Consider the following 20375-nt stretch of genomic DNA (forward strand, 5'->3'; position numbering starts at 1 on the left):
TAGCCTCACCGGCGCCGCCTCGGCCGCGCCGGCGACCGCCTCGGCCTCCTCCCACATGCCACCGAGCTGCTCGATCGCCTCCATGCGCACCTCCACGTCGCGGCACGCCATCGCCGCGTCGCGCAAGCCGACCACGTCGCCGAGGCGGCCAAGCGCGCGAGCCGCCGCGCGCCTCACGCACGGCGCGCCGACCACGTCGGCCGCGCCGAGCAGGGAGCGCAGGAGCCCCGTCGCCACGCCCGCGTGCTCCGAGCCGCCGAGGGCGGCCAGCTTCAGCAGGTGCCGCGCGAGGCTGGCCTCGCCAGCGCTCTGCGCGCTCAGCTCGATCCGCGGCTCGTCTCGCTGGCGACTCGAGCAAGCGACGCCTCCGCGCGTATCCCTTGCCGGGGACGGCGCCGGCGCCGACTCGCGAGCGCCGCAGCAGGCCGCTTCTGCAGTAGGCCGCGCGGCGCGAGGGGCGCGCAGCCTGCTCTCGTCAGGCCTATTCCGCGCGGCGTGGCTAGCTTCGGCAGCCGGTCGCGGAGCGCGTGCCTGCGGCAACTGCGAGCGGTGAGGAGAGGCAGACGCGTCCATAAGGGAAGAAGGCTGCTTCGCGGCTGCAGCCGACGGCTCAGCAGCAGCAGACGGCGGCGGCGGCGGCGGCTGTGAGGGCTGCGGCTGTAGCGATGGCGGCTGTGGCGGCTGTGGCGGCTGTGGCGGCGGCGGCGGCTGTGGCGGCGGCGGCGGCGGCGGCGGCGGCGGCGATGGAGACTTCGGCTGTGCTGGCGAAGTCGGTGACGGTGCCGGCGGTGCTTGCCGTGCTGGCGCTGGCGGCGAAGCAGACGTCGGCGGCTTGCGGGTTTCCGTGGCGATTTTGCGTTGCGGCGAGGGCGGCAGCGGTGGTTGCTGTGGCGACGACGAGGGAGCCTCGGCCACAACATCGCCGCGCTGCAGTCGCCTCTCGAAGCGGAGCGCCGTGAGGGAGCCGGCAGCGCGCAGGCGCGACCTGACGTAGGGCGCGTCAAAGGTGTGGGGCAGCGCGCCACCGTTGCTCTTCATGCAGCGGACAAAGTGGGTCTGCGTCGAGCGGAGGCGCGCCATCAGCTCCTTGAGGTTGGCGGCAAAGCGGCCGCCCACCGAGGAGAAAGTGCCTGCCACCGCCTTGTCCTCCTCGAAGAGCTCCGTGACGAGCGGCTCGGTCGACGCGCGGAGCCAGTGCGACCCGCCGACCAGCGTGTCGTTGTTCGACTCGAGGAAGCCGCCGCTCGTGTACAGCACATCCGCCGCAAAGTGGCGGACAATAAAGGCGCTCGAGGCGTCGTGCGAGCAGTCCCTCGAGAGCTTTGGCACTGTGAAGAAGGGGTCCTCCTCGTGCTTTTGAGTGGCGGAGAGGCAGAAGGCCGTCTCCGAGCCCTGCGGCGCCCTGCACTGATGGTCGAGGATGTGCAGCAGCCCCTTTGGAGGCGCGTCGATCAGCGCGACGCAACAACGGTTGTCAATGCGCGAGGCGTCGCCGAGGACAGAGGCGAGGGCCTCGTCGGAGAAGCCGCGGAAGACGTGGCGGAGGAAGAGGTGGTGCAGCGCCTCGTTCGCATAGTTGATGAGCAGCTGCTCGAGCGAGTTGGTCTCCAAGCTCTCAAACCCAAAGATGTCGAGGAGCCCGATGTACTGCCCACCATTCGCAGGCCCGTCGGGTCGGAGGAGCGCGTTGAGCTCTGCGACGAGCCGTGAGAAGAGCCCCGCGTAGAGTGCCTTCGCGAGAGCGTCACGCGCGCGGAGTGCCCCCGTGCGCTGCAGCGGCACCGTCAGCTCCTCTCGGCCCGCAGACATGAAGCGACACGTCAGCCTCTCCCGCAGCGTGTCGTCGCTGAGGCCGAGCAGCTCCGCTGCCGCTGCCAGCGCCGGTGCGTCCGCCGCGCTGACCGCCGCCGGCTCGTCGTCGTCGGCGTCGTCCGCTATCGCCGACTGGTCGCCTGCTCCCGTCGACTGGTCGTCGCCGCCGCCTCGAAAGCGAATGTCGCCCAAGTGCAAGATGGCCGCCACCACTCGCCAGACAGAGACGGCCCTCACGCCTCGGAGTTGCGAGAGCGCGTCCTCGAGCGCGTCGAAACGGCGCTCGATTCGCGTCGGAGCGTCCGGAGGCGCCGCCGCCTCGCGCTGCTTGTCGCTGCTGCTCACCAGAGTGTAGAAGTGCTCCTTTGCCGCCCGCAGCCGCAGCGCGGCTCGCTTGTGCTTGGCAGCGCCGGCGCAGAGCATGTAGAGCCCGTGAAAGTTGCGCTCGCCGGTGGCTCGCCTAACGAGGCGCGTGGTCTCGAGAAGGTACGTCGAGAAGGAGCCTCCGGCGAGCGCGTTGCTCGCGACATCGACGGCGAGGTACTTGCCGAACCGGGACGAATTGTGGTTGTTCACCGTCGAGGCGTTGCCAAAGCTCTCGAGCAGGACGTCCGACAGGGCGAGCACGCGGGAGATGGCGGCCGCGCCGTCGCCGCCCCCCGTCGAGCGCCAACGAAAGTACGAGAGGAGCTGCCGGTTGCTCTCCGTCTTGCCCGAGCCGGACTCGCCGCTCACAACGACGCTGCGGCTCTCCGTGCCGGCCGACGCTCCCTCGGCCTCGGCCTCGCTGACCGCGCGCCAGATCTCCTCGGCGACCCCAAAGATGTGCGGCTCCTCGGACTGCTGCGCCTCGTCCGGCGCACTCTCGACCGGCGCTCCTCTCGCGCGGCGGTAGCGCTCCATCTGATCCTCGTCATAGGAGCAGAGCGGCGCGTAAGGGTTGAGAGCGAGGAGCTCGAGCGCTCCAGTCTGCGTGTAGATGTGCCGCGCCTCGAACCTCCGCTGGACATTCCCCAAGAGGTTCGCCTCGTTCAGGTGCTGCAGGCGCAGATTGTTTGCGCTCGAGGAGCGGTCGCGCAGCCACACGCAGGGGCGCGGCACTTCCGCCTCGCCGCCTCCAGACGACACGGTGAAGACCTCGCCCGACCGGCCGACGACCGTGCATGCGACGAAGGGATCGGCGAGGTCTGCGCCGAGCAGCGAAACCGCGTCGGGCACCATCCCAAGCTCAACCCAAACCAAGGCACCCTCGTCGAGCGCCAGCTCGACCTCCATCTCCTCGGCCGTCTTGGTCTTTCGGTGCACGAGCACTCCAGCAGAAGCGTCCACACCGCCATCCGCCACCGCCTGGATTCCGGCGGCGACTGCGAGCTGCGAGTAGTGTGGCTTGCAGTACAGACGTCCAGTCTTGGCATCTTGGCAATACGTGCTCTGCTGGAGCTGGCGGGCGCATTTGGTGCACCTGAAGCACGAGAAGTGGAAGCGGCCGAGTCCCGTCGTCATGAGCTCCGCCGGGTAGACCGTCTGCTTGCACAAGGAGCAAGGCTCGCCGCCACCGCCGAGCACCATAGCCACCACGCTCGGGAGCTCATGCGCGACAAGCGCGCTGTGACCGTCGAGTTGAGCGCGTAGATTTTTACTTTTTTCGCTTTTTCTTCCGAATCAGAAAAGAGTGGGTTAGTTTGCTCAGCTCGCGGAGCTTTGCGCGAGCAAGCGACACAAACTCGCGAAGGCCTGGCGCACGGTCGTCGTCCGGGCCCGCCTTGGCCTGCACAAGCTTTTCCGGCAAACAAAAAGGAAAACAGAGGGTCCCCAGCACTTTGCGTTTCCGGAAATTTCCAGGGAAAACAGAGGGTGTTTGGTGCTCCATTCTGGAAACTCGCGAGTTTCCCTGAGTCTGAGAGCTGGTCTGGGGCAAAATCTGACGCAAAATTGAGGAAATCGGCACGATACCCAGGCGGTCGCAGGATATTTTCCAGGTATACCCGGGGTTTTCCAGGTATACCCGCAAAATACCCGGTATTTTGCCGATTTGGCTGATTTTGGGCCCAAACCAGCCTCAGACTCGGCTCAGAGCCCGGAAAATTTGATGGTTTCCCCGGGAAAATAGAGAGGAAAAGAGAGGGTGCTGCAGAGAAAAAAGGAAAGGAAAAGAGACGGGGTGCGAGAGGAAAACCTTGTTCAGCAAAGGCCCGCCAGTCCAAACACGGCGAGCGGGTTGCCGCCCTTAGTCTTCTCCTTGATGGTCGCCTCAAACGCGTCAACCGTGTTGATCACGCAGCCAATGCACCGATAGGCTTTTTGCTTGTCCGCGCAAGACGTACACTCAAACCACACGGAGGACTCGCCGTGTGCAGGACAGGGATGCCGGGCCTCGTTGTTGTTGATACCGTGCACCTTGTAGCCCTCTCGCGTGGGCACGTTCGCGCACTTCTTGACATGCAACATGCTGGTATCGTTGGGCTCGCGCATCGCAGCTTCCCGCGCTGCCTCCGGCGGGCGCTACGAAAAAACCTCTCGACTCCTCTCCGCCGGCAAACCCCGGAAAGTGCGGCAAAAATAAGCGCCTGCACGTGTAGGCGCGCATCTTAGCCAAGGCTCGCGCCAGCACGTGTAGGTGCTTGTGTCAGATACGCGCCCACACGTGCAGGTGCGAGCCCTAGCTAACATGAGCGCCTCCACGTGCAGATGCGCATTTGGCGAGCTCGAATATAAGCGTCTACTCGTGCAGGCGCTCGTTTTAGCTAAGAAACGCGCCTACACGTGTGGCCGCATACATTGGCTTGAGGTGATATACGCACTTGGTGTGTGATCGATACATTTTTTAACACCTTAGGTCTCAGGAGAGCTGGAGAGGGCCGCAGAGGTTGTATTCGAGTGGAAGGCTGAGGTGGGAGGTCAGGTAGGGGTCTGGGCGGCCTACACGTGTGCAGTCCTTTTTGGGTTGACAGTTGCTCAGTGCATGACTTGCCCGGGAGGGGGGGGGGGGGGTCGAGGAGACAATATAGTTATACGCGCGGCCACACGTGTAGGCGCGTATCTTAGCTAAAACGAGCGCCAGCACGAGTAGACGCTTATATTCGAGCTCGCCAAATGCGCATCTGCACGTGAAGGCGCTCATGTTAGCTAGGGCTCGCACCTGCACGTGTGGGCGCGTATCTGACACAAGCAGCTACGCGTGTAGGCGCGAGCCTTGGCTAAGATGCGCGCCTACACGTGCAGGCGCTTATTTTTGCCGCACTTTCCGGGGTTTGCCCTCTCCGCCCCAAACGGACGTTCGCGCTTTTAGCGCACGTTTGAGCGGTCGCGGGAGCCGGTAGCACCCTCAGTCGCTTCTGTGCTGTTGTGCTGCCCAGTGCTGCTATCGCGTCCGTCGCCGCCGCTGCGTGCAGTGCCAGTGGCGCGACCGGGCCCGCTCGGCGACACGAGACGGCTCGATCGCTCACGCCGCTCGATGCAGCCGACACGACCGGCTTCCTCTCTCCCGCCAATTGGCCTTTGGTGCAAGAGAAAGGACGTGGCGCGCGCATTGCCTCGGACCTCGGCATGCCGCTTGGTCGCGTGGTCTCAGCCTCATCGCCTCAGGCCTCGGCCGCTCAGCCGCCTGGTCCACAGACAGGTTGGAGATTTTGGTTGTCATGTATATGTACCCGAACGAAGGTGGACCACTTTTGTTCTCTTCTCATGAAATCGGAGGGTCGGTCCACACGCCACACGGGGACTTCGTGAAAAAAGCGACCCAACGATTTCATGAGTGGCAGCAAAGGGAGTGGATTGAGAGCAGCCATGCAGCCTCGCTCTCAATCCAGCGGACGGACCACGGAGCTGCTCTTGCTTAGTCCTAGAAGATGTAGGATTGCGAGCGTAGGTAGGTGCGATCGCACAGAGATGCTACGATTGCGAGGACTCGAGTGCTGCTCACAATCCGTCGATTTCTAGGATTGAGAGCGAGGCTGCTCTCAATCCTATTAGCCGTCTATCTACACAAACAAAACTCAAGCCGCCTGACTGACTGGCACTACAGTAACTAACACTCAATCAACCCACTCTGACAGCGCAGCAGAATGCCATGGACTGGCACCACAAATAGCATATCCCGGAAGCCGCGTCCCGTACGTATTTCTTTCTAGACGGTGTACCTGGTCTCTGTGTTAGTGCCAGTGCGCGCCAGTCCCGTACCCGGTGTCGTGCGAGAGAATAAATAAATAAATAGAGCAGTCATCTCCAGGAGAGATGGGCGACGCACAAACACAGAGGCACAGTGCGCACCCCGCCCCGCTCACAGGGCGTGCATTATCACACAGGCGTGGACTGTGTGACTCCTCGGGTTTCTGGGACAGAGGTGTGCTAGTCGCTACAGTCGGACGGCTCCGGCACGTCTGATAGGCAGTTCGGGCTCGAGTGAGGGCCGCGGTCGCGGTCGCGGCCAGCGCGCGGGGCCTGGCTGTGGGGCTGCCGGGAGTGATCTCGATCCACGCGCCGGAGCGCGCGTGGTGCTTGAGCAGCCGGGCGGTCTCTGCAGCCACCTCGATCGGCAGCTCGTCGAGCCACTCGGCAAAGGTTCCCTCCTCTTGCGCCGCAGCAAGAAATCGTTCGCGTAGGCCGTATGCGCGGCACAAGCCCGGAAGAGCGCCTCATACATACGTGATCTCGTCCGGCGTCTCCGTCCGTACTCCGAGCGAGTCGTACGTAGCCGGAGACGGAGGAGCCGGCAGAAGAGGCCCGCTTCGCAGGCGGCGCGTCAGGCGACGAGGAGCGCGAACGCCGCGGCGGCACACCGTGCGAGAGACCTATGTAAAATTCTTTCTAGAATTTCGTTGTAAACTCCTTTCGCACTTTGTTGCGGTAAAAACACACCGATTCCCTCGCTGAGCTTGACCCCTCCCCCAGGCAGTGTGGACCGCTTCCAATGCCGTCAACCACCGTGCTCGCGGTGGTTCTGTACTGTGTCTGCTCCTCGTCGATGCTCATCATCAACAAACTCGCGGTTGGGCACATTGGCGCCCCCGCGTTTGTCACATTCATGCAGTTTCTCGTGACGGCCGTCGTTGTCAAGGTGGCGCACTTGTGTGGCCTCCTCCAGGTGGACGCCTTTGATTGCACCAAGCTGCTGCACTTTTCCATCTATGTCGTCGGCTTCTCAGCCGGCACGTGGACAAACATGAAGGTGCTGATGACGGCCAACGTGGAGACGGTCATTGTGTTCCGCACCATCGCGCCGCTGGCCGTCGCCTTCTTCGACTACATCTTCCACGGGCGGGACCTGCCCTCGTGCCGCTCGTGCCTCGCGATGGGCATCATCGTGGCGGGCGCCCTCTCATACGTCCTCAACGACAAGTCATTCGCGATGAGCGGCCTGCGCGCGTACGCCTGGGTGGCGGTGTGGCTGGCCTTCCTCGTCTTCAACCTCACCTACGGCAAGTACCTCATGTCGGGCCTCGGCGTCTCGAGCTGGACGGCGGTGCTGTACAACAACTCGCTCTCCATGGTGCCCACCCTTGTCTTTGGCCTGCTCGGTGGCGAGATGACGAAGCTGCAGGCTATTGAGTGGACGCCGATCGGCGTCGGGTGGCTGGCCGCCTCGTGCGTTGTGGGGCTTGGCATCTCGTACGCAGGCTTCAAGTGCCAGTCGCTAATCTCGGCCACGAGCTACACCGTGATTGGCGTGCTGAACAAGATGTTTACGGTCCTCGTCAACACGCTGATGTGGGACAACCACGCCTCCGCGGCCGGCATTGCGTCGCTCGCCGCATGCCTGGCGGGCGGAGCGCTGTACCAGCAGGCGCCTCTCCGGGAGGACCAGGAGCCTAAGAGCCCCGGCCTCGGGAGGAACAGCTTGCTGAGCCCAGCACCGTGGGGCGCCAAGAAGCCCCTCATCGTCTGCATGGCCATCGTCATGATGGGAATGGGCGGCTACGTGCTACTCGCTTCCGCGCCTGCGGTCGCTCCGCCGTCGCCCTCTCCCCTCGATCTGCCGTCGGTCGTGCCGAGTGGGCGGCGCGGCGGCTTGCCGGGTGCGGGGCGGATGCACCAGAGTGGTCGCATGCACAATCACACCTACTACAGAAGCGCACACAGCGCCAAGTTTGGCGCAAAGGCCTCCGGTGAGGCCGCCACCGGCGTAAAGGCGGAGGGCAAGGCCAGGGGCATGCCGGCAGAGGGCAAGGGCAAGACTTCCGCGAGCAGAGCAAGCAAAGTGCACGCGCGAAAGGCACCGGGTGGCTTGGTGAGGTGAACGTAGCCGCGGGGATGCGCGAGGGCAACACCAACCTTGCGGGGAGCGCCCGCGCAGATGTGAGCGACGAGCTCGCTGATGGAGTTGGTCGGTGTGCACGTGCCCTGAGTTGACCACCGACACGCGACATGAGGCACCAGGGCCCAAAAGGCCAAGACAGGACAGAACGACATTTAGTTTGCTGCGTGTGTCGCATCTCTGCCATGTGTCAACTGTGCTCCGGCTGCCGTTTTTTCTGTACATATATAGGAATCCTATATTCTGATTTCTCCACTACTCCGAGTTCGACACTCCGTCCGCGGCGCCGTTCCGACCCGGGATTTTCGTTGCACACGACTTAGACCGGTTATAGCTATAATAGGCGGGGGCGCCGCTGCGCTATAACGGTTTATACTATAAGCGGTTGCGGCCCAAGTTTCGCGCGTTACGCCCCGCGCACGCGCGGGGGGAGCTAGACGTACACGTAGCTGCCTCCGAGAGGCGAGAGCTAGGGCGAGAGAGGCCGGGCCAGCGAGCTGCGAGGCTGGCGGCGGTACGGGGGGTGAAAGGATTGTTTTTTATCTTTTTTGTATAGCTTTTTTTTACACTGTCACTGTGATGAACAGCAAACCGACAGGCGGAGAGGGGAGACCGTCTGAGCCGGGCCTTGCGGGGCCAGTGGGCACACTGCAGCGCGATTACTACGCCTTCTCTCCAGCGCGCGCCCGTGCACATGGTGGGGCGCGCACCGGCCACCGCGCGCTGTAGCAATACGACCACCTCTCTCTCCACTCAACACATCGCGTGCTCGCCATGTACGACCCCGCGCGTGCGCGCGCGTGCGGCACCTACACCCCCGCGGCAGGCTGCTGAGAACGGCCATCATCAATGCGCACTAGACGCGCTTCCGTACGTCTCGAGGAGCCATGCTCCACTAGGCAGCTTTGGCCGAGGTTGGCGTCCCCTCGACGTCTGAGGCATCCCGCGAGCCGTTCGGGTCTTCAGTGGTCAGCGTCTCCTCCGCGCGCCGTGGCGTCTCCTCGCCTTCGGCCTGCTCCTCCTCGCTCGCGCGGCTCGTGGCGGTAGTCCTCCTCGCCATGTCCGCGGCGCTCTTTGCGCAGGCGAGCTCTAGCATCAACATCTCCTCGGCGAGCGCCAGCGTCTTGGCCTCTCCTCGCTCGACAGCGGCGCGCGCGGCGAGCTTGATCACGTCGGGAGACTCCTCGCTCTCGGACGCAAAGCTGAAGTTGCTGGAGGCGAGCGAGGCGAGCGATGTGACCGAGCACGGAGTCGTGGACGCTACGCTGGGGCGTCGCTCACGCGGCGAGGTCAAGGTGGCCGAGGCGCTCTTCTCCACGGAGACGTTGACCGACCCCAAAGAGTTGGTGACATCTTGCAGCTCACTCGTCGTCGTCGTCGTCGCCATGCCTGAGAGGAGGATGGCCTTTCAAAAATTGAAGAATTTCTGCGAGCGTTCACTGCGAACGCGCACCCCCAGGGCTAGGGCTTTCTTGCCCGCAACCCGATGCCAATCATCCGGCCCGCTGGGTGCGCTTCTTAGCTCCCCGGCCCTGGATGTGCGGTTGCTGACTGCACTCCAAGTGCTCCAAGTGCTCACACCGCCACCACCGCCGACCGACGTCTCCTGGCGAGATGATGGACTGAGGGGGGACGACACTGCTTCTGCAGTGTGCACCTCGATCCTGTACCGTGTTTGTTATGACCCCCCCCATGAACACACCAGTGAGGGAGGGCGAGACGATCGAGGGGTCCCGTACCACGCGGAATCGACCCTATCCAGTGCTCAAGTGCTCAAGAAGAGAGAGTGGACCTGAGCAACGATATGACCTGGCGGCAAATGATCGGAGTGGGCGTCAGAAGAGTCGTCCTTGCGCGAGGAGAGCTCGATAAACTCGAGGGGCCAAAATATGCCGCGAGGAGGGCAGAGCTGCGACGAAAGGCGAGAGAAGAAGCGAGAGCAAGGGATCGGCAGGCGGCGGCGGCGTCGCAGGACGAGGCAGAGGAGAGCGACGCGACAGAGGAAGAAGCGACAAGAGAGAGAACGACGAGAGTGGGACGACCGCGAGGTGGCATGAAGGTTGCAGCGAGAATCGGCGAGGGACTGCGAAGAGAGATAGGTAGGGGCAGACGCCCAAGGGTGGGCGACGGCTAGCACCACCACACTCCTCTCCTTAAAATCCCTGTGTGGTGGCGGCGCGTGCCGTCCTCCCATCCCTCCCTTGGGTTGTCTGTTTTCTTTCTTTCTTTTACGACAAGGGGCGGACGTGCGTGACACTAGCACAATGGTAAAACCAAGCTGCCTGTTTGTGAGCTCTCGCGAAACACCAAAAAAAAAAATTTTTTTCCCTCCCTCCCTCCCTCCTTCCCTCCCTCCCTCCCTCCCTCCCTCCCTCCCTCCCTCCCTCCCTCCCTTTCCCTCCCTCCCTCCCTCCCTCCCTCCCTCCCTTTCCCCCCCCCCCCCCCTCTCTCTCTCTCTCTCTCTCTCTCTCTCTCTCTGTGTGTGTGTGCGCGCGCGCGCGTGTGTGCGTGTGCGTGCGTGCGTGCGTGCGTGCGTGTGTGTGTGTGTGTGTGTGTGTGTGTGTGTGTGTGTGTGTGTGTGTGTGTGTGTGTGTGTGTGTGTGTGTGTGTGTGTGTGTGTGTGTGTGTGTGTGTGTGTGTGTGTGTGTTGTTTGTGCCAGCCCTGCCCCGCCGCTACGAACTATCTGTCGATGGCGCTTCCATGGCGGTGGCGCTTTTTCCGCTCGTACCTTGGCCACCAAGCGGAGCGCGCGAGCACGCGGCCTCACGCGGCGCGATGTGCGGCCGGCGCGGCGGGCACGCCCTTAATGTTGCGTTGTAGGGGGCGCTTCCTCATTCCCAAGGCGCTTGGCGAGACGTCGGTGTGCTGCAGCTCCCCGACAAATAACGATCAGCCCCTCCGACGCGCTCGTACACCTAGATCGCGGTTCGTCCCACGCCGGATGTAGAGCTCTACAGCTCTACAGCGCTCCAGAGCGCTCTACATCTCTACAGCTCTACAGCGCTCTACACGCTACATATACCCTCCCTCAGGACAGTCAGAAGATAGACAGACGCTGCCGCACCAACCAAGAAAGAAATCTGCGTTGTTGAGCCAGGACTCAACATACTCGTTCTGTTGCCGTCCCAAACTGTCACTCCCCTCTCTCCCGGCCGGGGTGGGGCGCGCGCGGGGGCGGCGGGTGTGCGGCGAGTGTGCGGGATGTCTGTGGGCCCGAGAGCGATATGCCATGTCCGCCTTGCGTTGTTTCATAACATCGAAAGGCTAAGCTCAAAAAGAAAGAAAGAAGCAACCAAGAAAAGCAATCCGAGTTTCACGGTGCTGTCGAGTATGTCCGACGCCCTCGTCTGGCCCGAGCAGGGGCGAACGAAGGGGATCCGCACCTGCTTTCGGTCTTCGGGACTCAATGCGAGAGCTTTTCCGAGAAGAGACACAATGAAAAAAGAATTTTACAACAAACGCAAACCCTGTCAGCAGTTCACCTACGGGTATGTTCGTAAGAGCCACATACACTGACAAAACTCCCTCGCCAGTCCCGTGTTGTGTGAAAAAAGAATTCAAGTCGTTCACCCGCTGTGTGGACTGGACGGGCGAAAAAGATTCACATTTTACAAAATTCTCTCTCTCTCCTCGCACGACACGGGCACCGTGCGGCAGAGTTTTCTTCAAGGTCTGTGAACATTCAGTCGTTCTTCATGTCGTCTGTGAGGTCATCCAGCTCCGCGCTACTGCTCAGCCTCGCGCTGCCGTTCGCGGCGGGTTTCTCCGCCACCGCGAGGCCGCAGCTGACGCGCGGCGCTCTGGCCAGCGGCTTGAGCCACGCCGCGCCGGCGCAGCTGGGACGCACGGGCGGCGCGTCGATGCTCGCAGACGGCTTCGCCTCGCTGCTGGCGGATGCTGCCATCCTGCTGCCTGACGACGCTGCCGCCTCGGCTGGCGCCGCAGCCGCCGAGGCCGCGCAGGAGGGCTGGTTCGACCTGTGAGCTGCCACCCGACGCGATACGTCCAACTCCCTTCCGGCGGTTTCCCACCGCCTCTGTCTGCGCGCGCAGGATCGTCATCCGGCCCTTTGAGTATGCGATCGAGCAGCTGGCTAGCGTCGCCGGCTACGGCCCCGCCATCATCATCTTCACGCTCGGTGCGCGCTCCCCGCGCGCACGTTTCCCGCCGGCGTGCAGCCCGCTCAGTCCCCGCGCTCGTCTCCCGCCACGCGGCCGCAGGCATCAAGCTGCTGCTGTTTCCGCTGACCAAGCAGCAGATCGAGTCGACGCAGAAGATGCAGGCCATCGGGCCGGCGGCCAAGGCGCTGCAGGAGAAGTACCGCGACCGCGACCCCGCCCGCCTCAACGTCGAGCTGCAGAAGCTCTACCAGGACAATGAGGTGAACCCGCTCGCCGGCTGCCTGCCCGCCTTCGCGCAGATCCCGCTCTTCATCGGGTTGTACCGCTCCCTGCTGCTCCTCGCCAAGGAGGACAAGCTGGAGCAGCCCTTCCTCTGGCTGCCCTCGCTTGAGGGACCTGTCGCCGACTACCAGCAGGGCATCGGCTGGCTCACGGAGTGGGTCAACGGCGCCCCGAAGTTTGGGTGGGCAGACACGGCCGCCTACCTCGTGCTGCCTGTGCTGCTCGTGCTCTCGCAGTACGCGTCGATGGAGCTGCTCACGCCCAAGTCGGACGACCCGGCCCAGGCGCAGTCGCAGGCCATCCTCAAGTTTTTGCCCCTGATGATCGGCTGGTTCTCGCTCAACGTCCCGTCGGGGCTCGGTGCGCGCCTCGCCCTCGCGCGCGCACGCACACGCCCGCCGACCTACGCTGCCCCAGCCGCCCCAACGCCGCGGACCCCGACCGCCCGCGCCGCGCAGGCCTCTACTGGCTCACCAACAACATCGTCACCACCGCCTCGACTCTCGCCATCCGCGCGATGGCGCCAAAGGTGGAGATCAAGGTGGCGGGCGGCAGCGGCGGCGCGGCGGCGACGATGGAGCCGACCGCGACCAAGGGCTTTGGCGGCCGGCGCTTTGGCGAGGTGATCGAGAGCGAGGGGGAGGGCGGAGCCAAGATCAAGATCAAGCCGCCCGGGGCGGCTGCTGTGGTCGAGGCGACGGTCGCAGAGTCTGTGACCGAGGCGACGGCGGTCGAGGCGACTCCCGTCGTGGACGCTGCTGTGTCGGAGGCGCCGAGGAAGACGACCAAGAAGAAGAAGAAGAAGAAGCGCAACTGATGTGCGGGATGGCACACGGCGGGCGTCGCCACCCCTACCTCGGCGACCGCAGCTCACACCTCCGTATCGGGACACGGCAGCAGGCCTCTCCGCGCGCCGCAGTGTACGTGTGCAGCGAAGGTGTGCGGTCCCTGTCGGGCTGCGCGCGCTCTCTCTCTGCTGCTGGGCCGGCGGGTGGGAGTTTGACGGGAGTGCTGGCATGTTCTCCATGACGTGGGGTGTCGGCGGCGGCACATGAGCACACGCTCGTCGTGTACGGGCGCGGTCTGTGGGCGCCCAGGGCGCCATATCCTTCTAGCAGCTTGACGATAGACATCGGACTGACTCACCCCTCCAGTCCGGCGGTACAAGAATCGCCGCGTGAGCGCTACGCAGCGCGTACAGCCATACAGCCGCGGGCGCTGGAGCGTGGTCCGTGGAGAGGTCTCGCTGGTCGGGGGCGGCGCGGCCGCCGCGAGACACGGCGCGTGTCGAGCCCTGTGCGCCGCCGCTACGGCTAGAGGAGCGTGCTATGCGCGGTCCTTCCTTCACCATGATCTACTATTGCTATGCCGCCGGCTACATCGTCGCGATGTCGGCGCTCCCCGCACTGCACCAAGGCTGGAGCCGGCCGACTGCAGTGGCACCACTCACAGCCTGCGGATGGGAAGCGGTTTAGAGGGGAGACTAGTGCGGGGGCGGGCGGGCTAGCGCGCCTGGATGATGCGCGCCGCCTCTGCGACCTGCGCATCCTCCACCTGCCTCTCGACCCAGCGCTCAGCAACAGGACCCCTCAGCCATCCGCGACGCACGAGGAGGTCGATGGAATTGCGCACCTGTGAGCGGAGGGGCGGTTTGTGCTGAGAAGCAATGCGACGTGCTGGATGATAGGTCGGCGCGCACCTCGAAGCACGAGGTCAGCCTGCTCCCCATCGGCTTGCCAGTCACAGGGGAGCACAGGCGGGGGGGCGCCAAGAATTGGGCCTCGTAGATCCAACCGTGGATGGCTCTCCGCTCGTAGACGTTGCCGTCCTCGGCCCGCACTGGGTCGACGGGAAGCATGTTGGTGAGCGGGCACAGCCATAGGTTGCGCATTAGCGAGTTCCGGAGCGTCGCGAGCGCCTCCGATCCGAGCTCCATGAGATTCTGCCGCGAGGGGACAAACTTCCATCTTCTATTCCCCTGCAGGAACGCCTCGTGCATGGGAAAAACTTGGTAAACTCCTCTTCGGCGCTCACGTTCGCAAAATTCTCCACAAACTCACGCGACTTTCTGCCGACCTTCGGGAATCTCGGCGTCGATGCCGTCCATCCCCGGAGCGGGAAATGTAGGGGCGAAATTTTTGCATCAATCAGAGATCTCTCTCTCTCTCTCTCTCTCTTGAGCACTTGAGCACTTGATAGGGTCGATTCCGCATGGTACGGGACCCCTCGATCGTCTCGCCCACCCTCACTGGTGTGTTCATTGGGGGGGTCATAACTAGGGTGGCGGCTGAGTGACGACGCGTGCCGTGAGAGATTTTGAGCAATACCTTTATGTGATGTTACAGGTGGGTTAAGAGGGAGATGTGCGCGAGCTGCGGGACCGCCGGGACGGCGGGCGGGTGATTGCGAGTCGCCGCCACTTTTGGCGACTTTTGGGACGCGCGTCAATACCAAACAACTCTAACACTCACGTGTTGCGGGTGCAGCGGCCGCCGGCGCACATAACAAACACGGTACAGGATCGAGGTGCACGCTGCAGAAGCAGTGTCGTCCCCCCTCTCCCCGACGGCGATGGCGGTGTGACCGATCGAGCTACAAGAGGAGCTTGTTCAGCAGGATCCGGGATAGTCAGATGCACTACCTCACTGGGCCTGAGACCACCGCACGACGCCTCCCGTCACCGTCTCGGATTTGTCTGGAGTCGAACCACTCCGGGATGGGCAAGCCCATCAATTTTCATTTTGTTCCTCCCCCGGACCTGCAGGGGATAGCGGGAGAAGTATGGGTGGTGCTAGGTCGGGGGGAAGATGATAGGGAGGGGGGGGGGGGGGGCGGTTTAGGTTGGGTGCCGGTGCCGGGGGGGGGGGGGGGCCCCTCAAAGGGGATGACTGCCGCCCTACCCCCCGGGAGACTTTTTACCCCCCCCCCCCCCCAGGCGCGCTCCGCTCGGTGTGCCGCCCCCCTCCGCCCGCCCCTCCCGGTCCCCCATTCTCCCCAAACACGCCCCCCTCTCCCCCCCCCTCCACCCCCACCGCCTCCTCCTCAGTCGGATCCCTCCCCCTCTTCCTCCCCCGCTCCCCACCGCCCCCCTCCCCCTCCTCGCCCCCGCCCCCCCCTTCACCACCCCCCCCCTCCCCGTCCCGCGCCCCGAGCCCGGGCGCCTCCTCCCCGCACCCCGCACACAGCACCCCCCCATTCGCGGAGAGCACCCCGCTCTCCTCGTGCAGCCTCGGGCTGTCCCGTCCATATAGGCGGGCCGCCGTCTCCACCTCTCTTCAATCAGAAACACGCCGCGACAATCGGAGAGAGGGCGACGCTGCTCGCTGGACACTGAACACACATGTCCGTTTGCCCCCCACTAATTCTAATACTTTTACTTAGAAGTGGGCACTAAGCCCCGAAGGCCGAAGGGCGAAGCCGAAGGCGAAGCCGAAGTCTTGCTCTTGGTTGTCAGGTCTTGCGTCTTGGCCCCGAAGGCGAAGCCCGAGACGGGCGCGACAACGACAAGGCTTAGGCAGAAGCCCAGCCCCACGGCGCGAAGGCATTTTTTGAATTTTTCCCACCGGACTCCGCTCTCCGGACGATCCTCGATCGTCATCCGATATCGATACTCGTCACACATCGAATTTCTTCGTTTTTTACGGGCGCAAGAGTGGCAAGAACCAGGATGAGTTACCGTGTAAGAGCGCGGCAATATCGTCCACGGGAGGACGCGCTGGGGCGTGGGGGGGAGGGGGGGGGGGGCAACGGCCTCACGGACGACGGACACACGTCTACGTCGGTTCCCAGACAGCAGATACACTTCTCACTTGTCACTTCGACTTCGGGCGCTCTCACACGCATGCGCTGTCCCTACGATAATAAGTGCGTGTTGCCGACTCATGACCACGGGCGTGCGCGGGGGGGCGCGCGGCTCCCAGGCACACAATATTATCACACGCAACCGCTCTTGGCGAGCGCGGGAGGCGTGCGCGGAGACCGTCGTCGGAGGCACGTCAGAGGACGAAGCCGCTCGGCCGAGAGGCGCAGCCCGGCCCGACTGCGCTCACGGGGCGGCGGGCGGCGCCTCCACCACGGCTGGCGGCTCGCCGGGCGCCTCTCCTCCGCCTCCGGCGAAGTGAGCGAAGGCGGCGGCGACCAGGGCGGCGAGGAGCGCGAGCAGCAGCAGCAGCCGGTCGGCGGAGAGCGTCGGAGGCACGAGCCTCTCCTTTGGCAGCCGCGTCACCTTGACCTCGTTTGTCGAGCAAGAGATGGCGGCGTACCCGCCCGCCGCGTCGCGCTCGGTCAGCACCAGCACGGCGACGTACATCGGGTGCTCCTGCAGCCGCACCAGCCGCGCGAGGGAAGAGGCCTGCAGCACATGCAGCTCGCCCTCGTTGGTGCCCGCTGCGAGCAGGGCGCCGTCGGCCGACAGCGCCAACGCGGTCAGCCGGTTGGGCGTCACCTTTGCCCACCGCTCCACCCGGGCGCCGCTGCCGCCGCGCGGCACCGCCGCGCGCAGCACGTGCCCGACGCCCGCGGCGTGGTTGAGAGCGCCAAACAGCGACGCGCCGCTCGAACTGCCCTCCGCCATCAGCACGCACCGCCACGCCGCCGTCTTGGGGAGCGGCTTGCCGCGCCGCTTGGGCGCCGGCGTCACGAAGTTGTGCCACCGAAACGCGGGCTGAGCCACCTACTCGCACACCCGCGGGGCCGTCGGGGCGACGCGGGGCGCGGCCGTGCGGCCAGACGCGAGCGCGCGGCGGCCTCGGACGGCTCGCCCCCCTCTGCCGGCCAGAGCAGGCAGAGCGCGTCGTCGGCGGCCGAGGCGACGACGGCTCCGTCGGGCGAGAAGGCGAGCGACTTGAGGTCGCGCGCGTGCCGCTTCTCCTTCCACCTACTCACGGCGCCGCCGCGGCTGACGAGGTTGCCGCCACCCCCGTCGCGCGCGGCTCCTGCCCGTCCGCCTCTGCCGCCACTCGCCCTGCGCGGCCGCCTCCATCATCACCAGCGAGCCGTCGTCGATGCCGACCGCGATGCGAGTGCCGTCGGGGGAGAGCGCGAGCGAGTACACCTCCGGCAGGCGCGGCTTGCGGATCCCGTCCGCCTCCGGGTCCGGGTCCGGCCCGCGCAGCACCATCGCCGGGCTCGCGTACAGCGGCGGCGGAGGCGGCCGCTTCTTGTCCACCGTCGCCACCGACTCCCACGTGGGCGGCTCGGCCGGAGGGGCGGGCGCATCCACGCCGCTGTAGAGGAGGACGTCGGCGCCCTGGAGGCAGGCGAGCCTGTCCGCGGTCGGCGAGAGCGCGAGCGACTGCACGGGCGCGAGGCCGGTCCGGTGCTCGCCGACGAGCTGCATCTGCCAGCTCGCGTCGAGCCGCGTCACAACGAGCGCGTTCGGCACGCCCGTCTTGGACGCGCCGCCGCCTCCGCCGAAGACGAGCAGGCTCTCGCCGTCCGCGCCGCGCCTCGCGAGGGCGGCGTCGAAGAGCGAGAAGCTAGACGTCATCGAGCTCGTGGGAGGGGCGGCGGCCCGCCGGGCGGCCGCCGCCGCCGAGAGCGGCGCCTCGGCCGCCGGCGGCTCCGCCTCGCGCATCGCCGCCGCCGCCGCCATCGCCGCGGTGAGCGCCTCCGCCTCGAGCGCAGCGGACGGCGTCGTCTCGAGCGCAGGCGTGGCGGGTGTGGGCGGCTCTGCGGGCGGAGGCTCAGAAGGCTCTGCGGGCGGCTCGAGCGAGACGGCGAGCGGCGGCTCCTCGACGGGCGGCACGGGCCTCTCCTCGGCGGCGAGCGCCTCGCGCAGCTGTGCCGAGGTTGCCTGCTCGTGCGCACAGGCGGAGGCCGTGAGCAGGCGCGGCTCTCCGGGACCGCGGGCAGGCGCGAGGGCGAGGGGCGGAGTCCTGCTCGGCGATCAGCGCCCCCTCCGTCGCGGCGAGCGCCCGGCGGGACTCGGCGAGCGCGCCCTTCTGGCTGTGCAGCTCCTGCTCGAGCGCCTGGGGGTGGCGGGAGGAGGCGGAGGAGGCGGCGGAGGAGTGGGGCTGGGGCGTGTGCGGCCCCCCTCGCCGTGCAACGCACACGCGTGCACTGGCGTGTGCGTGCGTGTCCCAGGACGCGGCCGCGCGCCTCGAGACGGCTCTGCGCGTCGATCAGCATCGCCTCGAGCCCGGTCGCCTCCTTCTTGGCGGCCGCCTCCCGTGTTGCGAGCCGCTGCTGCGCCGTCGCCAGCTGCACCTGCGGCGGGCGGTGCAACAGCACCGTCAGCAGGCGGCCTGCCGAGGCGCGCGGAGGCTGGGCGTGGACGACGAGGCGCCTCCGTCGTGGCCGCCTCGCGCTCCGCCTCCTGCTGCAGCGCGGCTCGCCGCTGCCGCTCCTGCTGCAGCTCCTCGCGAGAGTGCGCCGCGTTCTGCGCAGCCACCTCGCGCGCTTCGCGGAGCGCCGTCTGGAGCTGCTGCCGCTCCTCGGCCGCCCGCCGGTTTGCCAGCGCCTGCGCCGCCTGCGCCGCCCTCACCTTGCGCAAACTCTCACTCAGCTCCCGCTCCGCCGCAGCCCGGGCGGTCGTCGTGTCGCGCGGAGCAGACGGCGGCGAGGCCTCGCGCGAGCGGCTCGCAGCCTCGTCGCGCTCCTGCGCGTCCACCTTCTCCCTCGCGAGCCGGTAGACCTCGTGGGTGCGCTGAAGGGCCGAGAGGTGCATCGCCTGTAACTCGGAGGGCTGCCGCCGCCGCAGCGCCTCGGTGACTTCTCGTCTCCGCTGTTTCTTTTTCTCCTCCTGTGACGTTTCCCCTCTTGACGCTTGGGCCCTCGGGGGCCCCCGGGCGCTTCTCTCTCAAGAAAAACACAAATTGCCGGGCCATCCTCCGACCCTCAGACCTTGGCTGCCGAGGATGCCACAACGGCAACCAGTCGTGGCGTGCGTCGACGCGTCGACGTCTTCAGCCGAGGCGACCGCTCTCTTCATCGACAAGTTAGCCCTCGTGCTAGTGCGCGATCGCAAGCAGCTCGTCGCGCGCTCGCGAGGCAAAACCGCGTTCTTTACGCCGGGAGGCAAGCGCGAGGCCGGCGAGAGCGACGAGGCAGCGCTGAGGCGAGAGTGCCGTGAGGAGCTGAGCGTCGAGCTGATCGACGGCACCATCGAGCCGTACGGCGTATTTCAGGCGCAGGCCCACGGCAAGCCGGAAGGCACGATGGTGAGGATGACATGCTTCACGGCCGAGTATGATGGAACGCTGGCTGCGAACGATGAGGTCGCCGCTCACAGCGCCCTCGCACGGCTGGTGCTCACAGCCCAGCGCCCTCGCACGCCTCGACTTACCAACAGGTGGAGGAGCTGCGCTGGATCGCCTCGGACTGCCCACGCGCCGACCTCTCGGTGACCAGCCTGATGATCCTCGATGACCTCAAGGCGAAGGACCTGATCGACTGAGCTGCGAGCGGGTTCTTTACCACGGTTGCAATCTCGTAGTTCCTCACTCGGCTGTGCACGTTGCTGGTCTCAGGCCTGTAGAAAGCCGATGCATGCTGTTTGGGTACGTCGTTCGCATGTCCCATTGTCTTGGCGAGGTATCTCCAGCCTGCTGTGGGAACTGTGCGCTCGCTGTCTCGTCGATGCGAGGCCTCGCCCCAGAGCAAGCAGCATCTCGGCACTCGGGTTCCCTCGCCCCCCGGCAGGGCGCACCCGTGTCTCGTGAGGCGTGAGCTTGTAGGTCGCCCATCCTTGGGCGTCTGCCTCTTCCTATCCCACGGTTTTCTTTTAAAAAAGAAAAACGGAAAAAAGAATGTACCCAAACGAGTAAGACAAGGAGCTCTGGAGCACTTGGAGTGCAGTAAGAAAAAGAAAGAAAACAGAGACTTTAAGGGAGGGATGGGAGGACGGTACGCCGGTACGCCGCCACCACACAGGGATTTTAGGGGAGAAGAGTGAGTGCTAGCCGTC

General features: G+C 65.3%; 8 protein-coding genes across 8 annotated transcripts in view; 3 read left to right on the top strand and 5 right to left on the bottom strand.

Moving 5' to 3' along the window:
- EMIHUDRAFT_210537 (hypothetical protein) overlaps positions 1–84 on the bottom strand; it is a gene marked incomplete at both ends in the record, with an annotated part of 2251 nt that extends 2167 nt beyond the window's left edge. The window contains one exon of the mRNA XM_005768605.1: positions 10–84. Coding sequence (XP_005768662.1) covers positions 10–84 — 75 coding nt within the window. The remainder of the gene's footprint in view (positions 1–9) is intronic.
- Positions 85–317: 233 nt separating this feature from the next.
- EMIHUDRAFT_210538 (hypothetical protein) lies at positions 318–3381 on the bottom strand (the record flags this gene model as incomplete). The annotated part of the gene is made up of 3 exons (XM_005768606.1): positions 318–531; positions 986–1731; positions 2026–3381. The coding sequence occupies 3 exons, from the start codon at positions 3379–3381 to the stop codon at positions 318–320; spliced, it is 2316 nt and encodes a 771-aa protein (XP_005768663.1).
- A 3349-nt stretch (positions 3382–6730) lies between these two features.
- Positions 6731–7597, top strand: EMIHUDRAFT_54511 (hypothetical protein; the record flags this gene model as incomplete). The annotated part of the gene is made up of 1 exon (XM_005768607.1): positions 6731–7597. A coding segment is annotated over one exon (867 nt), but the record flags the coding sequence as incomplete, so codon positions are not given.
- Positions 7598–8960: 1363 nt separating this feature from the next.
- Positions 8961–9452, bottom strand: EMIHUDRAFT_210542 (hypothetical protein; the record flags this gene model as incomplete). Its single annotated transcript, XM_005768608.1, has 1 exon — positions 8961–9452. One exon carries the CDS (start codon positions 9450–9452, stop codon positions 8961–8963), a length of 492 nt encoding a protein of 163 aa, XP_005768665.1.
- A 2303-nt stretch (positions 9453–11755) lies between these two features.
- On the top strand, positions 11756–13614 carry EMIHUDRAFT_416100 (hypothetical protein). Its single transcript, XM_005768609.1, has 4 exons — positions 11756–12045; positions 12119–12204; positions 12287–12829; positions 12928–13614. Exons 1-4 carry the CDS (start codon positions 11762–11764, stop codon positions 13284–13286), a joined length of 1272 nt encoding a protein of 423 aa, XP_005768666.1. The 5' UTR covers positions 11756–11761; the 3' UTR covers positions 13287–13614.
- Positions 13615–13972: 358 nt separating this feature from the next.
- On the bottom strand, positions 13973–14468 carry EMIHUDRAFT_210544 (hypothetical protein; the record flags this gene model as incomplete). Its single annotated transcript, XM_005768610.1, has 2 exons — positions 13973–14101; positions 14169–14468. The coding sequence occupies 2 exons, from the start codon at positions 14466–14468 to the stop codon at positions 13973–13975; spliced, it is 429 nt and encodes a 142-aa protein (XP_005768667.1).
- Positions 14469–15842: 1374 nt separating this feature from the next.
- Positions 15843–19136, bottom strand: EMIHUDRAFT_451505 (hypothetical protein; the record flags this gene model as incomplete). The annotated part of the gene is made up of 8 exons (XM_005768611.1): positions 15843–16184; positions 16286–16321; positions 16542–16913; positions 16974–17132; positions 17523–17946; positions 18100–18263; positions 18557–18714; positions 18749–19136. 8 exons carry the CDS (start codon positions 19134–19136, stop codon positions 15843–15845), a joined length of 2043 nt encoding a protein of 680 aa, XP_005768668.1.
- A 190-nt stretch (positions 19137–19326) lies between these two features.
- On the top strand, positions 19327–20206 carry EMIHUDRAFT_464297 (hypothetical protein; the record flags this gene model as incomplete). Its single annotated transcript, XM_005768612.1, has 2 exons — positions 19327–19686; positions 19761–20206. 2 exons carry the CDS (start codon positions 19327–19329, stop codon positions 19863–19865), a joined length of 465 nt encoding a protein of 154 aa, XP_005768669.1. The 3' UTR covers positions 19866–20206.
- Between the last annotated feature and the right edge of the window lie 169 nt (positions 20207–20375).

This window comes from Emiliania huxleyi, assembly GCF_000372725.1.
Source record: "Emiliania huxleyi CCMP1516 unplaced genomic scaffold EMIHUscaffold_45, whole genome shotgun sequence".
NCBI classification, from domain to species: domain Eukaryota; phylum Haptophyta; order Isochrysidales; family Noelaerhabdaceae; genus Emiliania; species Emiliania huxleyi.

Excerpts from the sequence above, each read along its gene's own strand:
- EMIHUDRAFT_416100 (XM_005768609.1), top strand. The coding sequence starts at position 11,762 with ATGTCGTCTGTGAGGTCATCCAGCTCCGCGCTACTGCTCAGCCTCGCG. Across the intron at positions 12,205-12,286 it reads CATCATCATCTTCACGCTCG|GCATCAAGCTGCTGCTGTTT; the intron begins GTGCGCGCTCCC and ends ACGCGGCCGCAG. Across the intron at positions 12,830-12,927 it reads CAACGTCCCGTCGGGGCTCG|GCCTCTACTGGCTCACCAAC; the intron begins GTGCGCGCCTCG and ends CGCGCCGCGCAG.